At 35.3% G+C, this 13,448-nt stretch overlaps 3 protein-coding genes across 8 annotated transcripts in view; 2 read left to right on the forward strand and 1 right to left on the reverse strand.

Annotated features, from left to right (window-relative positions):
- The window catches only part of TRPV3 (transient receptor potential cation channel subfamily V member 3), a 20,778-nt gene extending 18,172 nt beyond the window's left edge, over positions 1 to 2,606 (forward strand). The window contains exon 19 of the mRNA XM_071765177.1: positions 423 to 2,606. Within this exon, the coding sequence (XP_071621278.1) occupies positions 423 to 517 (95 nt within the window). The 3' untranslated portion in view covers positions 518 to 2,606. The remainder of the gene's footprint in view (positions 1 to 422) is intronic.
- On the reverse strand, positions 2,548 to 11,495 carry ASPA (aspartoacylase). Of its 3 annotated transcripts, none has more exons than XM_071765172.1 (7): positions 11,469 to 11,495; positions 9,575 to 9,837; positions 7,082 to 7,277; positions 5,823 to 5,916; positions 5,026 to 5,133; positions 4,419 to 4,528; positions 2,548 to 4,018 (listed from the first exon to the last, which is right to left on the reverse strand). In XM_071765172.1, exons 1-7 carry the CDS (start codon positions 11,478 to 11,480, stop codon positions 3,806 to 3,808), a joined length of 996 nt encoding a protein of 331 aa, XP_071621273.1. In that variant the 5' UTR covers positions 11,481 to 11,495; the 3' UTR covers positions 2,548 to 3,805. The 3 variants fall into 3 exon arrangements, with proteins under 3 accessions (XP_071621273.1, XP_071621275.1, XP_071621276.1); XM_071765174.1 differs by lacking the exon at positions 11,469 to 11,495 and adding an exon at positions 9,928 to 10,055; XM_071765175.1 differs by lacking the exon at positions 5,026 to 5,133.
- A 905-nt stretch (positions 11,496 to 12,400) lies between these two features.
- SPATA22 (spermatogenesis associated 22) overlaps positions 12,401 to 13,448 on the forward strand; it is a 56,104-nt gene continuing 55,056 nt past the window's right edge. For all 4 annotated transcript variants that reach the window (XR_011730091.1, XM_071765171.1, XM_071765169.1 and 1 more), the window contains exons 1-2: positions 12,401 to 12,496; positions 13,222 to 13,314. Coding sequence is in view for 3 of the 4 variants with exons in the window: in XM_071765171.1 (XP_071621272.1) it covers positions 13,272 to 13,314 (43 nt within the window). In the remaining variant the exon portion in view is untranslated. The remainder of the gene's footprint in view (positions 12,497 to 13,221; positions 13,315 to 13,448) is intronic.

Consider the following 13,448-nt stretch of genomic DNA (forward strand, 5'->3'; position numbering starts at 1 on the left):
CAAACTGCCCCTTGTGAATATGAGCCAGGAAATTCAAGATACCCATCTGCTGACAGTGTTGGAAGTGTAAGAGAGAAATAACCTGACTTGGAGGTGTCAGATGTCCTTCTGGCAGCAGCCATCAGAGTTTACGAGAGGGGCATATGAGGATCTGGGAGACTCCTCCTGAAGTTTGTTCTTGAGTTACTTAGAATTTATATGGCTTAGGATGAGCTTCAGTAGTAATGAAAAGAGACAGACAAAACAGTCTGTGTTAGATATGGTAGTAAACTGGCAATTGGCTGCTTAAAGATGAGCATTTTTAAAATTAAACTATGACTAAAATTAAACATCTATTAAAAAAAAATAGATGTGTAAAAGTTTGAGCTTGTGTATGCAGTTTCTACCATACCCTGTTTTGTTTATAATGCATTTCTTTGCAGATCCAAGCAAAGTTCAAGATAATTCGAGAACTAATAGCAAAAACACCCTGAATACATTTGAAGAAATGGATGATTTACCTGAAACTTCTGTTTAGTTGTGCTGCATTTGATATGTTTGTTCTGAAGGTTAAAAGCCTCAGCAGTGGATGCTGAGAGCTTTGATGTTTCAGCTGGAGGCAGCTGGAACAGAAACTTCCAGGGACATGATCTGATGACTTTAACCCCTTGGATCAGGGTTGCCAAGCTGAAATAAAATGGACTATATCAGTGGTTCAGTTTTGAGCCTCTTGAAAACTGGTGCTGTCCAAGTTTGTGTGATGCTAATCAAACTTGGCTCTAGACTTTTTACTGAATAAAAAAGGCCAAATGTGAGATATTTCTTCCGTTTGTGGAAAATTAAGATCATAATGATCCCAGTCTGCTGTCTTGTGGAATTTCTGACTCATGAGAAACATTTTATACACTGAAAAAAGTTAAGTTCTTTGTCGTGGAGAAACAAAAAGCATTTCAACTCTGAAGACTACTAAATGAAGTATGTTATTTTCAAAGAACAATGTTCTGGATACATTTGAAGCTTTTGTATTGACTGTCAGTGTTACTGGAGACTTGATGCCACAAGTTGGAGAAAGCCTCTTCAGGTCTCATTGGCTTTGCCTGATCTCTTTTCCTGTATGTAATCCCCAGGGCATAACATGGTGTTTACTGTTTTTTATGTCTTGCTATGTACATATGGTTTCCCAGAAAATAATTGGACAGAAACATAATTTATGATGGAGAGTATTTATGAATTTGTTCCAGTCACAAGGTCTTCATTTTTCCTACTCAGCTTTTCCATGCTATTGCTTCTTGCTGCATTAAAGAGTGGCATCAGAATTTCTTTGAGTATAAAAATAAATATAAATTTCCATATCCAACCACTTGAAGAAAATAAGAAGTCAGTATTTCTTCTCAAAATTAACAGGAGTTAAATGCAATTGCAGACATCTGAGCTTTTTTTTGCTTCTTTTTTTCTTTTTTTTATTCAGAGAACTATGTAATGCATTTCTCAGGCACTTTTTATTTTGCTACCTGTGATGGATGACCTGGTACTAATAATCACATTTTTAGTTTTCTATTTTATGTGTGTGTGTGTATAAAAAGAAATATTTGTTCTATGTACTTTTAAATTTCAGTTAATACATTGCATCTTCAGTGTCACTCATCATATTTATTTATTTGGTGCCTGTTTTAAAGGCACCATTTAGGAAAGACTCAGGTGAATTCTGTTCTGCATGTGGATGACAATGTTCATTGCATTGGATTCTTAGAGCAAAGCCTGCTGTGGCTGCAAAATGATCCAAAAATCTTAACACAGAAGAGAGCATGAGGAAACTGTCCAGTGGCAAGGATAGCAAAAAGTTATTTGCAGGGATGGTGGATGTGGCTCTCACTACTCAACCAGTCTTCTGTAGGTGCTGTATCCTGTGTTTCCTACCGAGGGTGGCCCAGATGGAAGGGATCAAATGGGAAGCTTCAATTCAGTTGTTTTTGCAAGGCACAGGAATTTGGTGAGCAGGACATTTATGTGTAGCAACAGACCAGTGTTGTGATATCTGAGCATTGTTTGGCCTTACTTAGGGTGAGAGGAAAAAAAAGTCCTGTGGTCTCAGACTCTTTCATATTTTCTAGTTAAATGTGCATTGAAAGTGCCAACAAATAATATTGCCTTAGGACTATGGAGTTCTGTTTGGATTCTTTTGGGTGCCAGTTTTTGTACAACAAAATATACCTCTTCACATAGACTCAGGAACCAGAATAAACCAGCCTGTGCTCTGCTCTGTGTTGCTATGGGTGAACTTCTCACTGAGAACAAGTTCAGGTGTCTCTGCACTGTACTGAGGTCAAGCTGGGGGTGTAGCTGTAAAACAGGGAAGGCACAAAAAAACCTGTCAGAAATGTGATGTGCCAATCTCCAGGTACAAAACTACCATAAAACTGAGGAAGGAGCTGGAGGCTTATTTCTAAAAATTCTCTGCTGAGAAAATGCCCTCCTTTTGTGGCCACAGACTCCTGCAAGATCACACATTCTGCCTCTTATTTCAAGATTCTTATCAAGAACACTATGAAAAATGAGCAGATCACATAATTCTGTACTTTTTATACCATGTTTATTTAAATTAAATAAAACTTGTAATTCAATAAACATTGTCCTGTGCTTTTATTTTATTGCCATAGGAGTTACATAAAGCAAGAAAAAGAGGTTTTTGGCTTAGTATAAAAGGAAGACATCACTTTTTGAAAGATACAGTTGGGAGATTGTCTAGACAATGAATCTTCCAGTAAATAGATAATTACTGTATCTATGCAGAGTTCTTAATCTTTTCTCTGTCCTCAAATTGTTGTCAAATGTGTTAAAAAACAACATTAGAAACTTGAGTAAACCACCATTTTCTTTTCTTTTTCAGCTACTGTGCCAGGCTTTCTCTGTACAGATACAGAACCAGTCAGCCTCAAAATTCTGAGAAGTCTTTCCCATATGGAATTCTTCTTTATTTCCTTTCTGAAATACTCAGGTATGGTTTATGTATTGCTTGTCATCAGAACCTGAGTAATTACATAATTTTGTTGTCTTCACTGGAAACATTTGGTGTACAACAGCTGGTTCAAATTTTATTTCAAAAATGTTATAAACAGCAGGTGTATACACATCAAAAAGTTATAAAGCTATAGACTTCTCTACATTACAATAGAAATTTAATCTTTTAATACTTAAAATTTAAAAAACATTTACATTTTATGATAGTATTTTTCTCAGAAATGGGATATTTTTCTTAGATATAAAAAAGCAAAATAAACCATAAGACTTCCACCTTAGCATAGCAGGAATTAGTAATAAATGCAGATAATACAAAAGAATTTTAATATCCATACCCTCACTCTGTTTCTCTCCCCCTAGCATTTCCTTTGTCTCACATTTTGTATGTTTCTTTGAGGAATTAATTCCACCTCATTTTAAAAAGTGGTTATTGGGGGTTTGGGATTATAAAGTAGAAATGCTTTAGTTTTTTTAGTATAATGTAACTTTGGGATGAGCATCTTTCTGTATGATGCTGGATATGTTTTATAGCCAGTAACCCATTTGTAATATATTATTTTATATAATGTGAACTGCCAAATGTGATAAAAATACTTATTCTTTACACCTCTAGTAAACTATTAAAGTAAACAATCATAATTAGCATTATGACAGTATATTTAATCTTGAAAGTGCTCACCAGTATTAGTTAAATTACAGTTTTAAATTAGATTCTGTGTTTATTTAGTTATTCCAGAGATTACAACTGAATGACACTCAATTTCAGAGAAGAAATCCACTTTTAGTTTGGCAAATGTGTAATAAGCTATTATGAAGTTTTTGGATCTAGGACTGAGCATCTGATGTGTTTTGCAGTGAGTTTCATTTTCAGTGTTTTTACAAAAGCTTGCTTCTTTTCATAATAGGCAGCTTCATTAATAAATGTTGGATAGACTGTGCAGTCCCCTTTATATGCAATTACTTCTCCAGCAAGAGTCAAAAACAGAGGATCACCATTGCTCAGTGGCTGCCAGTCTTGGTCCTTAGAGAAAGAAAATAAATAGAATATGTTTACTTTCAAGTTTTTGTATATTTCAGGTGCTCTCTGAGTTTAGGCTCCATAATTATATTATCTGGAGTTTATGGCAAAAGGTTTTTTTTTAAAGAATTCCTTTTAGTTTTCAGTGTGTAGTTTTAGGTTTTTGGCCCTTGTTTTCAGGCTTGTACAGAATCCACTGATGCAGGTGAACTAAAACTGCAGATGCTCACAATTAATTAAAATTAATTTTAGAATTAAGAATTAGGTTACTATTGAAAATATGAATATTTTTCTTTTAATTTTTAGGTTTAACAGTGATGTTATTAAAATGTACCACAATGTAGTAGAAAGAACATAGGAATACTTGTAAAATGTGACACATAGGAACTATTTTAGAATTTACCTGCAGTTTAGGGTGAATAATAGCAATAACTTCATCATTCTTATTCCTGGGATAATCTACTTTCTCCGTTATTTTAAAAACCTCAATTGTGCAGGGTGGAAATTCCTTTCCTAGAAAGAATAAATGTCATTTAATGCCAGAATGAACAACTGCCTGTTAAAAAGAACAATGCATTATTTATTCTCTTTAGAATGGCTTAAATCATTAGGTTGCACCTCATCAAAGTTTACACCCTAGTGATTGGCTCATTTATCATGAAAATGCCCAGCTCCTGCTTTGGTTGTCCCCTTGAAACCAAGTTGCAGAAAGTTTGTCCAGTCGTGTCCTGTGGCATATGAAGCCCAGATCTAAATTTGGTGCTAAAATGTGACTTTTGGTTTTATTCTTTAAAAGATGTATTTTGCAGATGAAGAACCCACTGAAAAGCCTGTGTTTACTAGTGCTGCACAACACAGGATGGTACTGGTGCTATTTAATGCTCACCATTCCAGCACAATAATGGAGATTCTGACCTGTACAATTATATTCTTTTCCCTCTAGTACCCAAAAAAAGCCCACTCAAACTGTACTCTAAAAGAAGGCCACATTCTGTCATTGCTTACTCTACCTTCATTAAAAAGTTGCACAAAATCAAGGCCGTGTTTGATAATCTTTCTCATTTTGTCCAAAATATCAGCTCTAAGAACACCTTGTGGCTGGGGACCCACCTCCACACCTGTTTGCAGATGAAGGAGATCATTATTACAACCATAATATACCACATGCTTAGGTTACACATCAAAAATAGGTATCTGTTTTGATCTGGCTTATGATTGAGAGGAACTGTAAAGTAGAAAAATCTGATTTTTTTAGTATTTTTTTTTTAAGGCAAGCAGAAAATTTAGTCTCAGTTTAAATAACCATATATACATTTTTGAGAGTGCTACTAGGCTAAGAGGAAGTGTCACTCTAGAGATTTGTTTCTTGTATTATTTTTTTTTTTCATCCTATCTTTCCATGCATTTGTTTAATATGAAAAGCAATCTAATAAGTTTTTTCTAGATTTATAATTCCATAAATAAGAAACTTAACCACTACCATGCAGAACATCATTTCCCCCTTCCTTGATCACATCTTCTCTTTTCTTCTTGGCTAACAAACCAGTGTTTCAGCCAAGGCTTATTTAGAGGATGTAAACATTTATTTTCAGAAGCTGTTGCTTCTTCCTTGTCCTCATAGATGATAAATATTTTCTGCAAACACTGGGTTAACTCTTCAGAAGAAATAAATTTATGTCAAACATACCATGAATCAAAAAGCTACTGGTGATCAAGGCACTGTGTATAACAAAGAACAGATCTGGAAACAGGCAACTATTAAAATATTTTATGATGAATTAAAATAATCTTTAGTTTTCATATTTACCAACAGGATGTTTTGCTACAGATCGAGTTGTTGCATATTTCAAGCTAGGATGTTCAATCAGCAAAACAGGACAGTGTTCTGGAGCCAGAGCATTCTGTGGAGATTGTTTAAAAATGTCTTTGTTATGCAAATATTTTTAAATGTTGTGCCACAAAAGATTACTGATGCAGAAGTGATTTACACAATGTCTTCAATATGTTGCCTTTATTTCTTGGCCCTCCAAGAAGTGGGACATCTTTAGAAAACATACAAAGCTGTATTTGTTGCCTCCTTTCCATTAAGTCATGCCAGGCATGCTCCACTGAACTTTGCTGTCTCCTAATGAAACTGAACACAGTTGTAGTCTTAAACTGTTAACAGGAAGAAAAAACTCTATCTATCAGAGTTCAAAAACTTAGAATACTGTAAAGCAGATTTCAAGTACTTTTTGTGTTAGATTTGACTCTCTTATGGGGACACAGATTCTTAATTAAGCCTTATTTTAACCTCTTTCAATTTACATAGAAATCTGTTTCAGGTCTCTCTCCTGGTGCCTACCATGGCTCTTCATGTAATTTTAGTTGTAAGCTTTTGGAATCTTCAAATATTTTATAAACACTTAAATGGGATGTATGTAATAAGAAAAAAAATCAAGCATTATAATATATGCTGTTTCTATGGCAAGAAAATAAATTAAATTCCATACCACTGGCCAAATCTTGATTTCATCAGTCATTCTCTAGGTTACTGGTATTTCAAACAGTTAAACCAGCACTTCTGCAAAGCTCACTCTACCAGTGCTTAGCAGGTTCAGAAGAAGCAATCAAACAGCTTCCAAAGATATCATTATTCCTGTAAGTACTGATGAAGGGAGTGTTTGTCATTACCTGGTTCCATTATTCTTGTCTTTATTTCATAAAACTAATGTTTAACTATTTAGCATGTGAGACAAATTTATCCAAGTTGCTGACAGATCAGTGTGAAACCAAATTAAATTACATTCATTTTCATAGATGTTATTCTGAGCATTCCTCTTTATCCATCCATCTTAATACTCTTTTAATACATTAAGATTATGATGAGTTCAAGTCTGAATTACCTAATATTATAATCAAATAATTAATTATCTCTGATTAAAAGAAAAACCATCCTATAAGTGATTAAATATTTTAAGCAGTTTTGCAGAATAAAAAATAGTATCTTTAAAGAAACTACAAAATATAGTAATACAACATTACAACTAATAATCTATTTTAATAGTTCATTTAAATTACTTTTACCTTGATATAATGAACCATTTGAATTGTAAAGTCATCCCTGGAGTTTTCAAGTATAAGGGTACCACCCATGTTAGAAGTGGTGTTGTGAAGGTCAAAAATTAGGTCATAGGCATCATCACTACCTTTTGGGCCAAATATCTGATTGATTTCCTGAGCCCTTCTCACTTCATATGGAATATCTTCCACCTCTGTCCTGCTGTTAATATCAGTACAAAGAAATTAGTAAACTCATTCCATGCTTTACAGTCAACAAAATATGTATACCTTTTCTTTTTACTTTATTTCTATAATTGAGTTGAAATCCCCTATTTAGTTACCAAAATGATACAACTTGGTGAAGCTGTGCTTGAAAAAAGCAACTATGATTGTTAAACAGGTCTTACTATTATGTATCTTGTGGACAAGTCTAGTAAGAAATGTAATTTTTTCTGACGTTACCTGCAGACTATTTACTTCTCAAATCTCTTTACATCTTAAAATTCCCTCCTGTGCAGAAAACTGAGTATTTATCAAGAACTTAAACCACTTCCAAGAGTGGACCCACCTCCCACAGAAGCTGGTGTTCAGCTATTGGTCCATGTCCTTCTACCTAGGGCATCACTCACCAGCTCTTTAGTAACTTGCTTTGGTTCTTGTCTTCTCGTGTTCTGATCAGACTTTTGCTGCCTCAGATCTGTTCCTCTGAAGTTTTAATACTTAAAGTGGGCTGAGGGAAGGCCCAAGATCAGCTCCCTGGCTGTATAAGGGCACTGTGGGGAAACTGCAGTATGACAAAGATGCCTTAAATATTAACATATTGTAGAGAGATGTTGGAGGTTCAGGTTTGTTCTGCACAGAGAGCAGAACTGGTTTTGATGACCAGTTTGGGACACTACCTAAGTACAGCCTAAACAAACCTAACATCTTTTGTATTAAATTCAGTTTTCTTTCTCAGTACAGCTCAAGATTTGTGGTATTTCAATTGTGGATGAAAAAACTGGTGTTAAGTTGCATAATGAAAGTTTTGTGAAATACTAGCAAAACATCTTTTTAACTGCATGGAAATGTAAGCATCAGAAAAGGTTGCTGAGGAAAATTATGGGATCACCACTGCTGGAGTATCAGAAATGTCAGGACATAATCTATTAGAAATGCCTGATCTGGTGGGAAGTGAGGTGGATTAGAATTTTTACATGAGCTCCTTATGCTCCTTTTTCTATTTTTATGATTCCATCTATCACATAATCTGTCTTTCTATTCTCTAGTTATATCTTTGAAATTCAAGGTTTCTTCACATAAAACTGTTAATATTTGGTTTGAAGCAAATGAGACCTTTAATTTCAGTAGTATCAGGACTTCTCTTATTTTATAAAATCGTTTGTAACACTGAAGAACCTACGTGGAAAGGGATCAGGTGAAGGTATTTCAAAAAGGCAGTAGTTGTAACAGAAGTGGCAACTTAATAGGATTTACTGAGGAACAGTTTAAAAACAAAGGCAACCTGCAGGTGTCTTAAGTTGCTATTTTTTCAAGTGTCATGTTCAAAGCAGCTGAAAGCAAACAAAACCACTTTTTTTTTTTTTTTAATGTTTGTCCTAAGTAAGCAAATAAAAGAATGGTCTCAACACTTAGATGTTAAAAAGTCTGCTTATCTGTATATAATAATAAACAACAAAATTCTAAGATGAGAAGCTAGATGAAAAGACATGCAGGGTGAGGATAACCATGTTTACAAAAATCTGTGATGTTTCTTTCTGTGGTATTTACCTTTTCCTTTCTGAAACATAACTGCCTGCTTAGCATACAGCTATAGCAAGCATAAGAATATTTATTCAGCAAAGTACATCTCTGGGATAGATGTCTCAAAAGTAGAGAAACATAAAATGTCATTAAAAATATGAAATCCTTTACTATTTTGCAGCAATTATAGGTTGTATTTATTCTAAAATAATGGGTCATTTAAATTACTGAGACTTTCTAGGTATCATTTTGCCACAGAATACATAATTTCTAACTTTGCTAATTTAAAGTTTTAATCTTTTACTGTAAATAACTGAAATTAAACACACTTCCCTGATTTCTATGCTATTCTTTCAGATACTCAAATGTCTACCTTGAAATTGCTTTTATCTGCTATCTTCCTGCAGGTATAATTGTATTCAGAAGAGCTCCAAAGATGAATTGCACAGGAAGAGGTGAGAAATAATGACTTTGCAAGTCAGAACAACACCACTTAAGTTTACATAAATGCAACTAATCTGATACTAGCTTAAAATGGTGATTTTAAGTTTGTATTGGTTTGTGACTCATTCTGCTAGCAATCGTTTTCAAATGAATCTGTTAACACTCATGCAATTTGTTCTTTTTTTGGGTTAAAGGTCAGTAATTTCAGTTATGTGACTGCACAGTTAAAATAGTAGTGGAACTTGTGTTAACATTTTAATCTGGTAAGGGAGCTCCTTACGATTTTAAAAAACAGCAAAGTAAAACAACAGAAAGTATAACTCTTCTTACCCAAGATTATCAGGGTCAAAAACACGGTTCAGATCACAGTCAATATATCTAGTACACTTCTTCACAGCTCTTGGGTTGGTAAGAAATGGTTTCACTTCCACTCCTGTTCTTTGAATCTCAGCTCCATTCTCTTGCCAGTGCTTGACCAAAAATACCCCTGACAACTCATTGCCATGAGTTCCCCCGAAGACAGCAACACGTCTTACTGGAGGTTTAGCAACAACAGAAGAGGAAGTCATGCTTTTCAGCAGCTCTAAGAATTGCTGAAAGCAAAACAGAAAATAACGATAAAACTTCTGTTTCCAAAAAAAAAAAAAAAAAAAAAAAAAAAAGAAAAAAAGAATTATTTTTACTCTTTTAAATAGGAAATTCTTTAAGCCTGTTTCAGGTCAGATGTGAATGAAAGTGAATTAACATTTCTCAAGCAGTTCTAGAGTCCCGTTGGGAGGTGGGGAGTTGCTAAGCTGACACTCCTCCCTCCCGGGAGCCCTCCCCTTCACTGACCATACTTAGTAATATCTCCAAGTCTGTTAATGGAACTGTTACACAGTTCAAAAGTTAACCTCCCCAGGCATTCCCTACTAATGTATGATACCAGATAGGTAAATTCTGTAATAATGACAGTGTGAACAGACTTTTAAAATGTAAAATTTAATAATGCACTTCAATATCTGGGTTTTTTTGCATTGCGAAGTAGGTGTAACAAGTACACTCATGTATGTTTGAAGTTAACTCTACAGTATACAAAGGCAGAATGATTTAAAATAAGTAAACCAGCAAACTATGAATCATATCTTGGCTCAACGCATTATGTTGAAACATAAGTACTTTCATCTAAAAAAAACCAAGAACAGCTGAGTTCCTCAAAGCATGTTTTTGCTTGTATGAACTTTTTTTTGTTTTGTTTTATACTAGCTGAAGAACAGTGATTAGAGACAATATTAGCTGAAGTTAATGTGCAATTTATTAATTTATTCACCACTGAATTACGTAGCAGTCCTGGCTCTAGTTCTGCCTTGAGATCTTCTGACCCAGAACTCTAATACATTGATGGAACTTTGCCAGTGACAACTCTTCAAACTTCTGCAATCTCTTAATAAAGAGGAAACAGACAGAGACCACAATGGGACAACAGAACTATTTCCATTTCTGAAAGCATTCAGATAGGCTCCTGAAGGGAAACTTCAGCCAAAGAGCAGCCATTGTGAGGATCAAAACATTTAGAATAAATGGTAGTAACAATGGAAACTAAACTTTACTGATGTGAATGAAAGAAGTATTTGCAACTAGTATCTGATATGGGATAGAAATATAAAACATGTTACTTTGTAAGGGAATAATACCTGTTTATTGAACAATTTTATTAAGATTATACTCTACCTGGGAGAGTCTTTATAACCCAAGCTGATAGCTTATGGGTCTACAAAAAGACAACTAAACATAGGACTTATCTAGACAACTTCTGCCAAGTTGCTCTTTACCTTTCAGCTTATGCATACAAATTTGCTGAACCTCAGAGTGAGTTAATACAGAGAAGGCTGTTTACTTAAACACTCAACTGTATTACTGCTGTACTTCGGAGCTGTCAGAGAGTTAATCACAGCAAGTAACTTATTAAACAAAGCAGTGAAGTTGTAGTTCACAGCACTGGACAGTCTGTTCTGTCCTTTGACCCAGTCTCTTCAGCGATGGTGCCAAAATGGCTATTTACAAGCTGTCTGAAAAAATGACTCACACTCTCAATCTTGGTTTGGGGAATTCAACCATCACAGCATTCTGGAGAGCAAACCTGCAGTGCTCGTAGGTATAGTTGATCTTTTACTGCCAGTGTCACTCTAATGGTTTTAATTCCTTGCAAAACACTGCATGAAATAGAGAACATTTGTGCACTTACCTCATTTAACATGCAAGAAGTTTGTCTCCTAAGAAGAGCTTTCTTAGGACAGACATAGTGTATTTCCAAACACGAGTTTAGGAACTAAAGCCACAGAGGCTTCTTTTATGCCCTTAGAGCAACTTCCAAACAGCTTTTAACTCCTGGTCTCCCAGGACATTACCAGCACCTGCAAATTTGTGGCGTAAGTGCAAATATGGGAAAAGCTTTCACTCTTCTGAATTAAGCAACCAGAACAATCCCTTATGCCTGTGCTTTGGCACTAATTATATTTTGAAAAATTATATAGAATTCTATTTAGTTAAGAATTCAGATTGGTTTTATTTTCTATATACAGATATATGATAGTGCATCTGAAAATTTAGGTGTGCCATGAGCTGAAAAGCATGCAATAAGAAAATATAAATGAAGTCTGGCTATGAGAGTCACAAAGGTGTGTGTATGTATCCATAACAATCTATACAATGTGTAAGGTGGTGTGCCAAAAATTTAAGACACAATGAAGAAAAAGTATTGCAAAGGAAGGACAAGCTCCAGTTGGGCTGAGCAGTAAGATTTTTACACAGGAACCAGTCAGGAATCACACGGGTGAGAACAGCATGTGTAAAACCCGGGCCAGCAACTGAAGAGAAAAACACTGTTGAAGAATGTGGGTAGTTTTATTTAAGTTCATGTTTGTGTTCACATACTTGTGGATATTCAGCTCCTATGCCCGAATTATCAAAGTTTAACTAAGACACCACGTAGGCCACCACCACAGGTAGGAAGATAATCTTCTGTAAGGTTTACTCAATTAATTTAAATCCCCCTGCCTGGGACAGAGCCTACAACCCCGGCCTGTGCCCTGCAGCCCCTCTGGGTGCCGGTGTCCCGCAGGGGGCGCTATCAGCCCCTTCCCGCCCTTTCCTCGCTACCTCAGGCGACTGACGGTTTTGTCCGTTATTTTTGGCGGGCTTCACCTCAGCGCTGCGCTTTAGCCGGCGGCCGGGGCTGCTGCTGCTGTGTGAAGCACTTCGGAGGCTGAACTGGTATTTCTTGTTCTCCATCATTAGTTTACTCTTCTCTACAGCTTTAGCTCTGTGTTTTGGATGCCTGTCTTCAAGACAGCAAGACAAAAATTCTATGCAACATCAAGGCTGGTTTCACCAACTGTCATGTTTATGGGGTTTTATTTTACGAGTATGGCATCTACTGATGGCCGTTAGGCTTCCTAGTGCTAGTAATACAGTTGAAATCGTATAACAGCAATGATCTAGGAGCTGCTGTAGTGTTGTGACACTTAACTGATACAGTTCGTAGAAATAAAGGTTGAATTGATCTGTTAGTCTAGCTGCAGTAGATACTTGTGCTTAATTCTCATCAGCATGTTTAACAGCTGCATATGGTTAACTGCCAAATAAAAATAAATTTAGAGGTAATTTTTTTTATTATTATTTATATGCACAAGTATGTGCTATTGCTTAAATGCCACTAAAAGTAGAATGCACCATTAACTTGAAAGAACAGCAGCTAATGCTATGGTTTCCTCGATGCATACAGCAATATATAGACACTTACTATAGAACAGATTAATCAGAAAGCAAATGTGGGAAACGACCCAATATGCTAACATAGATCTTTTCAGATTATAATATTTGATGGATAACAATGTTTTTTTAAGGTGAAATATTTTAGATATGAGGAAATGTCTAATTTGGATTGTGTTTACCACATAAGTTAGTTTACTTTGTGTGCTTATCTACATTCTACACAGCAAAATTGCAACAATTAATACATTGTTGCCTATTAAAATACAGCAAAGAAATGAAAAGGAGTCTGGCTGACACACCAACGCGCAGCACAGCAGGTACAATCCACTCTTCTATGCTTTACCCTTGTACCCCATTATGTCATTTTTAAAATATACCTTTTTATATTTCTACACACACGCATATATATGCACATTTATGGAAGACATGAAGTACTCAGTCCTAAACCTGC

The sequence above is a fragment of the Heliangelus exortis genome, chromosome 21, assembly GCF_036169615.1.
Source record: "Heliangelus exortis chromosome 21, bHelExo1.hap1, whole genome shotgun sequence".
Lineage (NCBI taxonomy): Eukaryota > Metazoa > Chordata > Aves > Apodiformes > Trochilidae > Heliangelus > Heliangelus exortis.

What these genes read in the sequence shown, in the direction of transcription:
- ASPA (XM_071765172.1), bottom strand. An exon ending in TTTGACCCTGATAATCTTGG is followed by an intron (nt 7,278 to 9,574) that starts GTAAGAAGAGTT and finishes TGATATTAACAG; the next exon opens with CAGGACAGAGGTGGAAGATA. An exon ending in AAATGGTTCATTATATCAAG is followed by an intron (nt 5,917 to 7,081) that starts GTAAAAGTAATT and finishes CAATCTCCACAG; the next exon opens with AATGCTCTGGCTCCAGAACA.